Source organism: Cydia splendana, chromosome 2 (assembly GCF_910591565.1).
Source record: "Cydia splendana chromosome 2, ilCydSple1.2, whole genome shotgun sequence".
NCBI classification, from domain to species: domain Eukaryota; kingdom Metazoa; phylum Arthropoda; class Insecta; order Lepidoptera; family Tortricidae; genus Cydia; species Cydia splendana.
The window spans coordinates 26,751,192-26,767,589 of NC_085961.1; the positions used below are offsets into that span (position 1 = coordinate 26,751,192).

Here is a 16,398-nt window from a genome sequence, read left to right on the forward strand (position 1 = left end):
GGCCCCATGTTTCGATGGAGGTGCATCAAGCACCCCAATGGCTGCCGCGCTGTCGTCAATACCTTCAATAATGATATACTCAGAATGTTAAATGAACACAATCATTAAGTTTGTAAATAGAACTTACAAAAATATGATAATGAATAATGAATCGATTAAGATTCAGTAAACAAAACGAAAATAAAAACTTGAGATACTATATAAGATTTTTTATATGTCACTTGTAAATTGCTCTGCCTGTTGCATTTATGTTTTTAAATTAATTAATAAAAACCAGAATTATTTAAGGAATTTCTTGGGTATACGCTGTACAACTGTGCTAAACTTTACCACCAATTTACCTACTCTAGCGTTTTAAACTAACGGCGAACCTATATTTCACTGGGTTGTGTAGAGTTTTGTTCGTTGAAAAAAAACCGTGTTAAAATAAACCCTTGTAGTACAACGACAAAACAAACTAGATTTCTAAGCTTGAATAACAAGAAAATCTAAGTAAGTTTTGTCATTGCTTTAATAATTTATAAATGTAATATTATATTACAGGGGAGGTCTTTGCTCAGCAGTGGGACACCAAAGTAGGCTAATAAAAAAAATTAAATAAACAATAACACTCCCTAAGCTGTCCTATTGGTTTTATATGTTCGCTAGGCCAGCTATGTCTAGTTACACGCTCTATGTAATATTTCTATTCCCGAACAAGGGTAATGAATAAATGCATTACTTTATTTTTCTCTTAATAACTTCTTTAAGTAGGTACAACTAAATAAAATACTGACTTTTACAGGTGCAAGGATTCATCTGACCTGTCACTGCCAAGCGTTGTATGGGCGATGCTTGACAGCGAGAGGAGCTGGAGAGCTGTAGCCTCTTTCTGCGAGGACATAATTTCGCAGAAGGAGGCTTCGGAACGGGAGCGAGAAAACGATCCGGAAGCGCACCCGCTCCGTCGACGCAGGCCAGGAGGTCGGCGCAGACGTTATGCGCATCTGCTACCTCCGCCCTAGTAGACCCATGTGGGGATTGGGGAATCACCCACTATGGTAGTATCATTGAACGGGGGGGCACTAAACTACTTAATGCCCCATGGAGCCTGCAGCCCGGTTGCGGGCTGCCCGCTGGAGCGTCGCAGTTGAATGCTCACCGCGATCCTGCGCCGCTCCGTTATAGGCGGAGGTGGCACTCGTTGGGTTTTTAGACGGTAGTAGGTCCTCGCCCTTTAGTCCGTCATACCCGTCTTGCTCCCCTCGAGACGGGATGCGTAAAAGCATTTTCCCAACGTAAAAAAAAAAAAAAAAAAAAAAAAGGTGCAAGGATTCATTACACCAAAAAGGGTAACCCAGCACTTACCTTAGGTCCTTACCGGTTCAACCGGTTAGGTAACGCCAAAGAAGACAAAGACGGGAAGACGCGCTGGTATTGGTACTGCACGAAGAAGGTCGGCGGCTGCAAGGCGAGGATCATGACCGAAGAGAGCGAGGGCAAGTACTGGCGCTTCGTGGAGATATCCAACGTGCACAAGCATCAAGCAAGAAAAAGGGGGAGGCCCATGCCCAGCAGTGAGACACCTGGAAATAAATAATAAACAATTAAGCATATCTCCGCAACAAGTAAAACGGTTAGAAAAAACTAACATGAGTAATTTTGCTCAAAATCTATTCACATTTTTAATCGTATACTCGTAGTATTATAAATACCATATTGCATGCTACCGTATGGACCGTATTTCATTGTAATAGTATCATGGTTGGTATACATTTATTAAAATTAATAGTTAATAACTGAGTAATAGTTAATAACGTGACTGTAACAACAATTTATGTAGTATTATGTAGGTTCTCTGTGTTTTAATAGCTAATTGTGGCATGAAATTTTCCGTAATTTAATCTAGAAATCTGCTTAACTGCAGACCTTAGCAGTCCTAGTCAATTTCGGCCACAATTACTGATAATTTGTATGATTATTATATAGAATTAGGTTAGTTTTTGAGGTTAAGGATGTAAAGGATCCCTCATCGGCGTCCTTTTTAATGTGCCGTGTAAAAAATGTAATAACTACTAAATGTATTTGTGTTTTCAGAGGCGAGAATTACTTACACCAGGCAGGGTAATCCGGTAATGATTTTAGGTCCGTACGGTACCGGTTCAAGCGGCTTGGTGCAAAAGGCGCCGTAGGAAAGTCAAATTGGTACTGCGTGAGAAGGCATTGCGGATGTAAAGCCAAGCTCCAGGATAAAAATGGTATATTTGGTGAAATAAATACCGTGCATAATCATTCGTAGCAGAGTGCTTTTCATACAACAAAAACTCAAAAATGGTAAAGTTCATCAGGTGATACGTCTGCTTGGTTGCCTTTTATATATTAATAAAACTTGTTTCTTGCAGATATTGCATTTATTAAGTTCTTGTAACAACTTGTTAGATGTAATGCATGACGTTAGTCGTCAGACGCACATTGCACAAGACTGTAAAAAAGTTTAGCCTTGACGTAACTGTTTGTATAGTTTGTTTTCAAAAAACAATTAAGCTTTCCATATTATTTCATAGTTAAAAAAATAGGCTGTAGTAACAAACAATATTATGCCTTATGCAAAAATCTTTTGGCTTGACACTTTTGCCCGTAAAATTAAACCAACATAAATACGTTAGGTATATAGGTACGTCAGTTGTGTTGCATTATTGCATTTTAAACATTAATATAAAAAAAAATATATAATCAATTCAGCTGATGTGTTTTATTTAAATTAAGGTATATTACAATTTATTGATCTTGCTAGAAATTCGTATTGAGTAAGATATTATGTATATTATGTTTGATTTGTTTCTTACACTAATTAAATGATTTGTTTTTAGAGGCACGGCTTAGTTACACCAGCCAGGGTAAAGGCTTGGCCACACACAGAGCGCGACGCAGCGCCGCGTCCGCGCCGCGTGATGCCGACGCGAAGCCTGGTCAAACAGGGCGCGCGCCGATCGCGCCGGCCTCACGCTCTCAACACGCCCTCAGGGCGCGCGTGAACGCGGCGCGGCCGCGCGGGAACGCGGCGCACCGCTCGCTGCCTAACGTCCGATCCTACTGATGTGACCTTGCGCGACGCGGCGGGCCGCCGCGTTCGCTCGGCGCAGCGCTGCGAACGCGCCGCGCGGACGCAAGGGGCCGCGCGGCGCGGGGCGCGACAGAAGCGGGGCGTGATACCGGCGGGACGCAGTCTGTTTGACGTCGGTAACCTGTTAGCATGTGCCGCGGTCGCGCGGCGTGGACGCGGCGCGGACGCGGCGCTGCGTCGCGCTCTGTATGTGGCCAAGCCTTAATCCGGTACTCATTTTGGGCCCTTATCGGTGCAATCGGTCATGTACAGGTAAAGGTCAAGACTCGAAAGTGCGGTGGTATTGGTACTGCACAAAAAAAAAGTATGGGTGCAAAGCCAGAATAATAACAGAAGATGGAGCATTCGTCGAGATGACGAATAATCATGTACACGCCAAGCCCGACAAACTACCCATTTAAATGTACCGGAGATCTAATTAAGTGGACCTATTAATGTATTTAAATTTAGTAATTAGTTACATATTTTGGAGAAGTAAAACTGAACGTAATAAACTTTGTTCACGGACCACTTATGGGATAAATGTGGTCTTCTGACATCGGTACCTAATGCTTTTTTCATTTTATATTTCAAATAGCTTTGACAACTGTATGTATCCCTTTAATTTTGGCTAGTTTAGCATACTTGTTAGAATACACATACTCGTATTGCACATTGCTCATAAAAAGTTTAGCTTAAAATACCTAGCTAACCTTTGTAGTAATAAACAATATTGTTAAGCTAAAATCTAACTCTTATTTTTTGACATTGACATGATACGAGCTTGAAATGTATGTTCGTAAACTTATGTCATTTTTATTTACTAGGTCAGGAACCGCATGCTCAATAAAAGTTGTAGAGGGAAATGCCAGAAACACAATATTTCACTCCGTAAATTTGTTTGGACTAGTAAGGAGGTGCAGTGGCGGATTTCCCATAAGGCACAGTAGGCCCGGGCCTAGGGCGGCGAGATATTAGGGGCGGCAAATTGTGACAAAAAATTCGCTGATGACAAAAAATAACTCAAAATTAGGCCAGGCAACGAATTCTGAATTGAAACACAATTTTTGACTTCGTACCTAACTTTATTTGCACTATCTATTAGGAGGTGAACATATCAAAAGTCCCCGCGGCCGTAGTCCTTGAGCCGGGGGAAGAGAGGGGTTTGAAGGTCACATTTTTCGGTTTTTCGCTTATATCTCGGAAACTATGCGTTCTAACGACATGATCATTATACAAAATGAAAGCTGGTTAAATTTGCTACAAGCTACAAGTTTTTAGATATCTTGAGGGCCCTCCACACTTGTGCGCGAATCGCGGCGCGAAGCAGCGAACGCGAGTGTGGCGTCGATTTCGCGATTGTTGACGCCTTCGCGCCTTGTTCCCCGTTTTTAGGGTTCCGTGCCACAAAAGGAAAAAACGGAACCCTTATAGGATCACTCGTGTGTCTGGCTGTCCGGCTGTCCGTCTGTCACAGCCTATTTTCTCCGAACCTACGGACCAATTAAGTTGAAATTTGGCACACATATGTAAGTTTGTGACCCAAAGATGGACGTGTAACGTAAATAAATTAATTTTAAATATGAAGACCATTTTTGGGAGGTAAATGAGAAAAATAAAAAATAAAGTTTTTCAAACTATATCGCGTTACATATCAAATCAAAGAGGTCATTGTAAGAATCTCAAATTTTTTTTTAAAATTTTAGGATAAATAGTTTAGCAGTTATTCAAGAAAATAGGCAAAAAATTATCATTCCCCCCCCTTATCTCCGAAACTACTGGGTCTAAAATTTGGAATAAAATGCACAAGATAGTTCTTTGCCTATAGATGACAGGAAAACCTATTAGAAATGTGCAGTCAAGCGTGAAGCGCACTTAATGTACGGAACCCTTGGAACGCGAGTCCAACTCGCACTTAGGCCGGTTTTTTGTAGGTTTTTCGGACAACGTCAAAGGAGTCGCGAACTGACATTACACACTATTTTGGCTCATCAGTTGCAAGATAAATATTAATTTCTTAATTAGATATATTATATACTCGTATAGCGGCTATATATTTTACGGTTTTACAAGAAAACAAAATGGAAAAATAGCTACAAGCAATTTCATGCTTCGTGCCGTAGATAAATGACAGTTAAACTCGATCAGATGATGCTTTTCAGCCATCTTCGCGCGAACTAAACTGCGAAATCACCGTGAAGTTTGCGAGTGTGGAGTCATACGTCAACGTCGCGATATGTTCGCTCCGCGAAGTCGCGCCGGGAATGCAATGCGATTCACGCACATAGTCTGGAGGGGGGCTTGTATAGTTTTCGAGATATCCGCTCTTGAAAAATTGTAATTTTGCATTAAATTTCCTTCAATAATATTTTCACGGTGCTCACGAGGAAAGGAACCCGAAAGATTTTAACAGTTTATTACTGGTCATATTTAAATACCTACTAATTTGACCTTTAAACTTCTCTGAAATTCGCTGAAGGCCAAAAAAAGGAAAAATAAAATTATATGCGTGTTCCAAATAAAGTTACTAAATTAAAAATGTGTCCCAAGCATTTCCCTATACCTTTTCGTTGCCTGACCTAAATGTAGTCAATATGATGGGTGCTGATGCTGAGAAAGGGGCGGCTATAAGGCCTGGGGCCTAGGGCGGCAAAGACTGCAAATCCGCCACTGAGGAGGTGAACATATCAAATATACCAATTCGTAATTCCTATAAATACATAACTAAGGTGTATTTTCAGAGGCGAAAATTATTTACACCATAAACGGTAATCCGGCAATGATTTTGGGTCCGAACCGGTTCAACCGGACAGGATTACTCAGCGACACGCAGACCCGTTGGTATTGGTATTGCAGCAGGCGTGGGTGTAAAGCCAGAATAGTGACTGAAGACGGAGTATTCGTCGAAATGAGGAACGAGCATGTTCATAACAAGACTAACTGGATGGAACCATCCTGGTTGTTGAAAATGGACAAGCCGAAGAAATAGTATATTGGCATCGTTTTAACAACAAATAAGTTATTTGATATTTGTGTATTTCACATTAGCAGAAGCAAAATACGTTTAGTTAAAATAATTTGGAGACCATGATTAATTGCATATAGAAGATATATAGCTTTGGTACCTACTGCGTGAAAGGGTGTAAATAGTGGCCCGGCCAACGAAAGAAAAGTCTGCTAGAAATAGATTTTTCGCTCATGTCGTCTCGGATATTGGTGAACCCAAATATATGACATGACAAGCGCGAAAGTGGTGGGGGTAGTTGCTGTGACGTCACAAAGTCGGCAGTACAAACTTTTTTTATTTTCGTTTAAACATACCATGTGGGGTACCAAATGAAAGGGCTTTGTGAGTAAATCACAAATATATAACGTACTGTAACAGTTTCAATACTTGGTTTCAACAAATTATTAGAAATCGTTCAAAAATGTCACAATCCACAGTTGACTTCGAACTGCTATAAATTGAAAATGACTGAATGAATTAGTCCAAAATACATACCACGTGACCGTGAATATCCTCTATATAATATTAAAAAAAATAATTAACCAGATATATCAAAAAATAAGAAAAGTACATCAAGTTGAAAAAAGCATAATTTTCTGTTACATTAAACTACAACTATTATTAAAATAAACAAAAAAACCCGACCGTTGAGATATATTTTTTAACCGACTTCAATTTCATAGAAGGAGGAGGTTCTGTATTCAGTTGTGGCTATTTTTTTTTCTATGTACGTTCACCGATTACTCCGACATCCGTAGTCGGATTTGAGTAATTCTTTTTTTGTTTGAAAGGAGCTACCTCCGAGTTGGTCCCATATTAATGTGGTTCTGTTCTGATGATGGGATCCACGAGGAATTGAGGGAACTCCTCAATTTTTAAAGGTACATGCATGGTGATTTGGGTGTTTTCTTAAGCAACTCGAGCATTTTCTCCGAAAACCACCAATTTGATGAAGTAGACCTGATGATGATGATTGTTTTGATGATAATGATGATGATTTTTTAAATGTAGTATGTTCAGCGATTACTCCGGCACCTGTGATCCGATTTGAGTAATTCTTTTGTTTGGAAGAAGTTACCTCCAAGGTGTCTTCGTATTATTATTGGTTCTGGTCTGATGATGGAATCCATGAGGAATTGAGGGAACTCCTCAATTTTTAAAGGCACGTGTAAAGTGATTTCGGTGTTTTCTAAAGTAACTCGAGCATTTGCTTCCGAAAACCACCAATTTGATGTACTGCAACTGTAGCCTTACCATGAGTTTGACACTACCCCCGATCAGTAGCCTTACCACGAGTTTGACATTGACATATTAGCTAACGTCTTTGTAACTTACTTTTTATGCATCTCGCTCACTCTAATGTTAGTACGAGCGAGATGCATAGAAAGAAAGAAGGTTAGGGTTAGGAGTTAAGGGGTCGCGGATTAAGGGGTCGGGGAATGGCGGTTGAAGGGTTGCTGGGTCGAGGGGTTCCTGGATCAGGGGTTGGTGCGCTGTGAGGTTGAGTGATCGGGGGGTTGAGGGATTGCGTCAGTGGCAGGGCGGAGGATGGATTTAGTGTAGTGACATGAATTATAATTTCCCAGACGGACTCGAGAAAATTCCTGATTATATATTTACTAAAGTAATAGGTACAGGAATTTAGTGTTAAATATGATCTTGTTCTTCATTCAGGCGTCATGCTCTTAACAATGCGTTAAAACTAAAAATGGAAAAATAAAATCTTTTTATAAAAAAGATTAAACCGACTTCAAAAGGGATGAAATAAAATATTATCCTTTTTTAAGTCTATGCGTTACCAACTGATATGTTTGAAGTCGGTGCCAAGCTAAGTAGTAACAATACCAGTCAAAAATAATCAGCTTTATGGCTATAAATCCCATTATAACTGTACTAATAACTATTATAAATGTTTAAGTAATTCTGTATGCCTCTTTGTCGCCTTTTCGTGGCTAAACAACTGAACCGCTTTAGGTGAAATTTGGCAAGAAGGTAAATGTAGTCCTCTGGATAAGGGATGGGAAATAACTCAGTCGCAATCCCACACTTGCATGATATAGACTGTTCGAGCATTAGTAAGAAATGCTCTTTAAAAAAATACGACGGAAAAAAAATGCATTGGATTTACACTAACGTGCCGACAAACATGGTACGGACTGCGCTAAGAAGGTTTGATCGTGTGTTCTGAGGTGTGTTCTTAGGTCCAGTCAACGTCAATGATATGTTTACACTTTTGCACCTTACTCCTTTGTAATAGGGCGAAAAGTGTAAACATATTTTTAACGTCGACTGTACCTACAGAAAGTACGTTCATTGTCGTCGTGTAAGGCAATCCAACGTAGGTACATCCTTATCCAATCGCACCAAAATCATGGTATGCTTCAAAATTTGGCTTGGCACCGACTTCAAACATATCAGTTGGTAACGCATAGGCTTAAAAAAGGATAATATTTTATTTCATCCTGTTTGAAGTTCTTACTGCAGCAATATGGGTAGCAAATGAAAGCTAGTGAAAAGACCACTACAAAAATATATGTCAACGGTCGGGTTTTTTGTTTGTTTTAATAATAGTTGTAGTTTAATGTAACGGAAAATTATACTTTTTTAACTTGATGTACTTTTCTTATTTTTTTTCTTATCTGGTTAATTATTTTTTTACATTATATAGAGGATATTCACAGTCGCTTGGTATGTATTTTGGACTCATCCATTCAGCCATTTTCAATTTAGAACACTTGAAAGTCAACGGAGGATTGTGAAATTGTTGAACGTTTTCTAATAATTTGTTAAACCAAGTATTGAAAATGTTACAGTATGTTATATATTTGTGATCTACTCACAAATCCCTTTCATGTGGTACCCCACATGGTATGTTTAAAAGAATTAAAAAAAAAAGTTTGTACTGCTGACTTTATAACGTCACAGCAACTACCCCCACCACTTTCGCGCTTGTCATCTCATATATTTGTGTTCAGGGCATTACACTGAATGCATCAATACCATATTCACCCATATCCGAGACGACATGAACGAAAACTAACCTAAAGCCTGAGATTACGGCCTTATAAAACCCATACACACATAACGTGCATGCTCACTATTTTTTTACAGATAATTACCTACTTAGGATCATAGGACTGTAAAAAATAAGTTTTATTTGTATCTACTTATAGATAATAAATAAAGTTTATAGTTACAAGCATATTAAATAAATATATCAACTTGATTTGTTTTTCATTTAATACTTACCTGCTCGTACATATGACCGTTTTGTTGTTGCTACTAAACGAAAGAGACGTTTCATATTCCTAACAACATAGTACTAAAATAAATGTATTTTCAGAGGTGAAAATTGTTTACACCAGCAACGGCAACCCGGCAATTGTTTTGGGTCCGAACCGTTACACCCGAGTAGGATTACTCAGCGCCACGCAAACGCGTTGGTATTTCTACTGCACCAAGAAACATACCGGTTGTAAAGCCAGAATTGTCACTGAAAATGGAGAAATCGTCGAAATGAGGACCGAACATGATCATAAAAAGCCCAACTGGATGGAACCTTCCTGGTTGTTAAAAGAGAAAAAGACGGAGAAATAACGCATTGACATTGTTTAAAAGACATAGCTACCTACTTATAAATAATATAAAATAAAAAAAAGGATTTGCATATTGTTAGTTTTCAGGAAACTAAAACACGTTTATATTTTAGAAGGAAATTGTTACTGATTCACTATGACTTCCTTTACTATAGGAGATATTAGTCAACATAAAAACTTATCATGACTTTGAACATAATTTTCCTTAAGTAGTTCAAATTTAGTCATGTAGTAAACAAGTAAGTACCGTTTGTAAAAAATTATTAGGTTAAACTTAAAAATTACTTTGGACTAAAAATTTGGTTTTTTAATCGTATAGTATTATAGATACCATACTGTATGCTACCGTATGGACCGTATTTCATTGTAATAGTATACATGGTTGGTATAGGTACATTTATTAAAATTAATAGTTAATAATTGATGGTGACTGTAGCAACAATGTATGTAGTATTATGTAGGTTCTCTGTATTTTAATAGGGAAATGTGGCCTGAAATTTTCCGTAATTTAATCTAGAGATCTGCTTAACTGCATACCTTAGCAGTCCTAGTCAATTTTGGCCACAATTACTGATAATTTGTAAGATTATTATATAGAATTAGGTAAGTTTTTGAGGTTAAGGATGGAAAGGATTCCTCATAGGCGTCTTTGTCCTTTTTAATGTTCCCTGCCACGAATGTAATAACTACTAAATATATTTGTGTTTTTAGAGGCGAGTATTACTTACACCAGACAGGGTAATCCGGTAATGATTTTAGGTCCTTACGGTACCGGTTCAACCGGCTTGGTGCAAAAGGCGCCGTAGGAAAGTCAAATTGGCACTGCGTGAGAAGGCATTGCGGATGTAAAGCCAAGCTCCAGGATAAAATGGTATATTTGGTGAAATAAATACCGTGCATAATCATTCGTAGCAGAGTGCTTTTCATACAACAAAAACTCAAAAATGGTAAAGTTCATCAGGTGATACGTCTGCTTGGTTGCCTTTTATATATTAATAAAACTTGTTTCTTGCAGATATTGCATTTATTAAGTTCTTGTAACAACTTGTTAGATGTAATGCATGAGGTTAGTCGTCAGACGCACATTGCACAAGACTGTAAAAAAGTTTAGCCTTGACGTAACTGTTTGTATAGTTTGTTTCCAAAAAACAATTAAACTTTCCATATTATTTCATAGTTAAAAAAATAGGTTTTAGTAACAAACAATATTATGCCTTATGCAAAAATCTTTTGGCTTGAGACTTTTGCCCGTAAAATTAAACCAACATAAATACGTTAGGTATATAATTGCGTCGGTTGTGTTGCATTATTGCATTTGAAACATTCAGATGAACAATTAATATAATCAATTAGTTGATGCGTTTTATTTAATTTAAGGTCCAATTATAATTTATTTATCTTGCTAGAAATTCGTATTGAGTAAGATATTATGTACTTGGTTGATTTGTTTCTTACACTAATTAAAGGATTTGTTTTTAGAGGTACGACTTAGTTACACGAGCAAGGGTAATCCGGTACTCATTTTGGGCCGTTATCGGTACAATCGGTCAGGTAAAGGTCAAGATCAGGACTCGAAACCGCGGTGGTATTGGTACTGCACAAAAAAACACCATGGATGTAAAGCCAAAATAATAACAGAAAATGGAGCAATCGTCGAGATGACTGACCATGTACACACCAAGCCCGACAAACTACCCATTTAAATGTACCGGAGATGTAATCATGTATTTTCGTAAACTTGTTTTTTTTTACTAGGTGCAACGAATGCTAAAAAAAAGTTGTAGAGGTGGAACCATAGTCTAATAAAACATGGCTTCTCTGCGCAAAGTGACACAAGCCTACGTCACAATAACATTGCCACCTTATATAGCGCTATCGCATATTATCATATAGCGCTGTCGCATGATGACGTAGGCTTGTGTCAGTCACGTGACCACGAAAAGACTATTATACCATGGGTGGAACACAATATTTGACTCCGTAACTTTTTTTGGACTAGTTAGGGCGTGAACATATCAGAAGTCCCCGGCCGTAGGCCCTATGCTGGCGGGGACAGGGGGGTAAGAAGGTCCTATTTTTCGGTTTTTCATTTATATCTTGAAAACTTTGCCAAATATATCAATTCATAATTATTCTGGCAATGATTTTGGTTCCGAACCGGTTCAACCGGACATGATTACTCAGCGACACGCAGACGCGTTGGTATTAGTATTGCAGCAGGCGTAGGTGTAGGTGTAGGTGCAATGCCAGAATAGTGACTGACGATGGAGTATTCGTCGAAATGAGCAACGAGCATGTTCATAACAAGACTAACTGGATGGAACCATCCTGGTCGTTGAAAATGGGCAAGCCGAAGAATTAGTATATTGGCATCGTTTTAAAAATAAATAAGTTATTTGATATCTCAAATTAGCAGACTAAGCAAAATACATCTAGTTAAAATAATTTGGAGACCATGATTAATTGCATAAAGAAGATATATAACTTTGATACTGCGTGAAAGAGTGTAGAGCCACATAACGTGTATGCTCACTGATTTTTCAATAGATAACTACTTACTTAGGTTCATAGGACTGTAAAAAATAAGTTTAGTTTTATTTTTATCTACTTATAGATATAATCAATAAAGTTTACAGTTACAAACATTAAATAAATCTATCAACTTGATTTGTTTTTCATTTAATACTCTCTTGACCCGAACATAGTTGGTGTTATATTTGTATTACCTACATATGACCGTTTTGTTGCTGCTACAAAACGAAAGAGACGTTTCATATTCCTAACAACATAGTATAGGAAGGTACTCGTATTTTCAGAGGCGAAAATTATTTACACTAGCAAGGGCAATCCGGCAATTCTATTGGGTCCGAACCGTTACAATCGAGTAGGATTACTCCGTGCCGGGCAAACGCGTTGGTGTTTCTACTGCACCAAGAAAAAAACCGGTTGTAAAGCCAGAATTGTCACTGAAAATGGAGAAATCGTCGAAATGAGGACCGAACATAATCATAGCTAGCCCAACTGGACGGAACCTTCGTGGTTGTTATAGGTGAAAAAGACGGACAAATAACGGATTGACATTGTTTAAAAGACATATCTACTTATAAATAATATAAAATAAAAAAAAGGATTTGCATATTTGCTATAGGCGATATTTGTCAACATAAAAACTTATCACGACTTCGAACATAATTTTAGAAAGAAAGAAAGAAATAAAATACATTTATTTACGTAAATCAATGAATACAATTTTCTTTAAGTAGTTTAAATTTAGTCATCAAATAAACTTATAAGTAGGTACCGTTTGCAAAAAATAACTAGGTTTGTTTTAACTTAGCCTTTACTTTCTTGCTTTTTTAGGGTTCCGTACCCAAAGGGTAAAAACGCGACCCTATTACTAAGACTCCGCTGTCCGTCTGCCTGTCACCAGACCAGACTGGAAGAACCGTGATAGCCATAACAACAAATACTAAAACCGGAATAAAATAAATATTTAAGTGGGGCCCCCATACAACAAACGTGATTTTTATTGCCGTTGTTTTGCGTAATGGTACGGAACCCTATGTGCGCGAGTCCGACCCACACTTGACCGATTTTTAAACGTTGCATAGTAAATCATTTCAGATTGAAGTAGTTACTATAAATTACACATAATGAATATTAAGTTATGAGGTACAAAGATAATTTTTATTTGCGCATAATAAAACGTAGCGAGAGCTTGCAAGATGCTTTCTTGTACATGTATGTAAATTGTGCTTGTGAATAAACAAATAAAATTACCAATGCGGCTAATTCATTTAAGATCCATTTACAATTAATTGATTCCGTTATAAAGTACTTTATATATACGTAATGTTTTAGCTTGATCGAAAACTCCTTATAATACTAATCAAAGGATTTGTTTCTAGAGGCACGCCTTAGTCGCACCAGTACGGGTAACCCGTTAATCATTTTGGGCCCCTATCGGTACCACCGGGCAGCCGACAAGCGAGGGCGGTGCTTTTGGTACTGCTCGAAGAGACATAACGGGTGTAAAGCCAGAATAATAACTGAAAATGGAGTATTCGTCGAGATGAGGAACGAGCATGTTCATAACAAGCCCAACTGGATGGAACCAGCCTGGTTGTTGAAAATGAAGAAGTCGGAGAAATAAACACATTGGCATTGTAAAATACAAATTCATGATTTATTTTATTTATTAGAAATCGTCGAAATGAGGACCGAACATGATCATAGCAAGACCAACTGGATGGAACCTTCGTGGTTGTTAAAAGAGAAAAAGCCGGAGAAATACCGCATTGACATTGTTTAAATGGCATAGCTAGTTATAAATATTATAAAATAAAAAACGGATTTGCATATTGTTAGTTTGCAGGCAACTAAAACTCGTTTATATTTTAGTAGGAAATTGTTACTGATTCACTATGACTTCCTTTACTATAGGAGATATTTGTCAACATAAAAACTTATCATGACTTTGAACATAATTTTCCTTAAGTAGTTTAAATTTAGTCATCAAGTAAACTTATAAGTAGGTACCGTGTGTAAAAAATAATTAGGTTTGACTTAAAAAACTTAACTTAGCCTTTTCTTTTTTGCTTTTTTAGGGTTCCGTACCCAAAGGTTAAAAACGGGACCCTATTACTAAGACTCCGCTGTCCGTCTGTCTGTCACCAGACCAGACTGTATCTGAAGAACCGTGATAGCTAGATAGCTATAACAACAAATTCTAAAAACGGAATAAAATAAATATTTAAGTGGGGCCCCCATACAACAAACGTGATTTTTATTGCCGTTGTTTTGCGTAATGGTACGCAACCCTATGTGCGCGAGTCCGACCCACACTTGGCCGATTTTTAAACGTTGCATAGTAAATCATTTCAGATTGAAGTAGTTACTATAAATTACACATAATGAATATTAAGTTATGAGGTACAAATATAATTTTTATTTGCGCATAATAAAACGTAGCGAGAGCTTGCAAGATGCTTTCTTGTACATGTATGTAAATTGTGCTTGTGAATAAACAAATAAAATTACCAATGCGGCTAATTCATTTAAGATCCATTTACAATTAATTGATTCCGTTATAAAGTACTTTATATATACGTAATGTTTTAGCTTGATCGAAAACTCCTTACAATACTAATCAAAGGATTTGTTTCTAGAGGCACGCCTTAGTCGCACCAGTACGGGTAACCCGTTAATCATTTTGGGCCCCTATCGGTACCACCGGGCAGCCGACAAGCGAGGGCGGTGCTTTTGGTACTGCTCGAAGAGACATAACGGGTGTAAAGCCAGAATAATAACTGAAAATGGAGTATTCGTCGAGATGAGGAACGAGCATGTTCATAACAAGCCCAACTGGATGGAACCAGCCTGGTTGTTGAAAATGAAGAAGTCGGAGAAATAAACACATTGGCATTGTAAAATACAAATTCATGATTTATTTTATTTATTAGAAATCGTCGAAATGAGGACCGAACATGATCATAGCAAGACCAACTGGATGGAACCTTCGTGGTTGTTAAAAGAGAAAAAGCCGGAGAAATACCGCATTGACATTGTTTAAATGGCATAGCTAGTTATAAATAATATAAAATAAAAAAAGGATTTGCATATTGTTAGTTTTCAGGAAACTAAAACTCGTTTATATTTTAGTAGGAAATTGTTACTGATTTACTATGACTTCCCTTATTATAGGAGATATTTGTCAACATAAAAACTTATCATGACTTTGAACATAATTTTCCTTAAGTAGTTTAAATTTAGTCATCAAGTAAACTTATAAGTAGGTACCGTGTGTAAAAAATAATTAGGTTTGACTTAAAAAACTTAACTTAGCCTTTTCTTTTTTGCTTTTTAGGGTTCCGTACCCAAATGGTAAAAACGGGACCCTATTACTAAGACTCCGCTGTCCGTCTGTCTGTCACCAGACCAGACTGTATCTGAAGAACCGTGATAGCTAGATAGATATAACAACAAATTCTAAAAACGGAATAAAATAAATATTTAAGTGGGGCCCCCATACAACAAACGTGATTTTTATTGCCGTTGTTTTGCGTAAGGGGTCATCCATTAATTACGTCACACAAATTTCTAGGTTTTTTTACCCCTCCCCCCCTTGTCACATTTGGTCACATTTGGCAAACCCCTCCCCCCTAGTGTGACGTCACATTTTTTCTACGAAATCGCCAAATCGAATTAAGTAAGTACCTAAGTATTATTAATATTTTATCAAAATATTTTTGACGATATAAATATTAGTAATTTTATAACCCAAAACTGCTTAGGAAAGAAAATTAAAAGAATAAAAACGATTATCGTTTTAAAAACTTGTTATTTAAATGTACAGCGAATAAAATAATTAAAAAAAAAAAATCGGTTACTGATGAAGTTAAAGTGACGTCACAAAGTTTGTGTCTCCGCCCTCCCCCATGTCACAATATGTCACATTTTCTTGACCCCCTCCCTCCCCCTAAACGTGTGACGTAATTAATGGATGACCCCTAATGGTACGCAACCCTATGTGCGCGAGTCCGACCCACACTTGGCCGATTTTTAAACGTTGCATAGTAAATCATTTCAGATTGAAGTACATAGTTACTATAAATTACACTATACTGCATATTAAGTTATGAGGTACAAAAATAATTTTTATTTGCGCATAATAAAACGTAGCCAGAGCTTGCAAGATGCTTTCAATTCTTGTA

General features: G+C 37.5%; 2 protein-coding genes across 33 annotated transcripts in view; one reads left to right on the forward strand and one right to left on the reverse strand.

Annotated features, from left to right (window-relative positions):
• LOC134806074 (AN1-type zinc finger protein 6) overlaps positions 1–12,759 on the reverse strand; it is a 254,528-nt gene extending 241,769 nt beyond the window's left edge. The window contains exon 1 of the mRNA XM_063779338.1: positions 12,750–12,759. The gene's annotated coding sequence lies outside the window, so the exon portion shown is untranslated. The remainder of the gene's footprint in view (positions 1–12,749) is intronic.
• LOC134806060 (protein tramtrack, beta isoform) overlaps positions 1–16,398 on the forward strand; it is a 552,198-nt gene that overhangs the window by 103,206 nt on the left and 432,594 nt on the right. Inside the window, exon 5 of one of the 32 annotated variants that reach the window (XM_063779321.1) lies at positions 13,594–13,853. The exons of the other annotated variants lie outside the window; for them this stretch is intronic. Coding sequence (XP_063635391.1) covers positions 13,594–13,838 — 245 coding nt within the window. The 3' untranslated portion in view covers positions 13,839–13,853. Of the gene's footprint in view, positions 1–13,593; positions 13,854–16,398 lie in introns of those variants that run through there. 32 annotated transcript variants of the gene reach the window in all.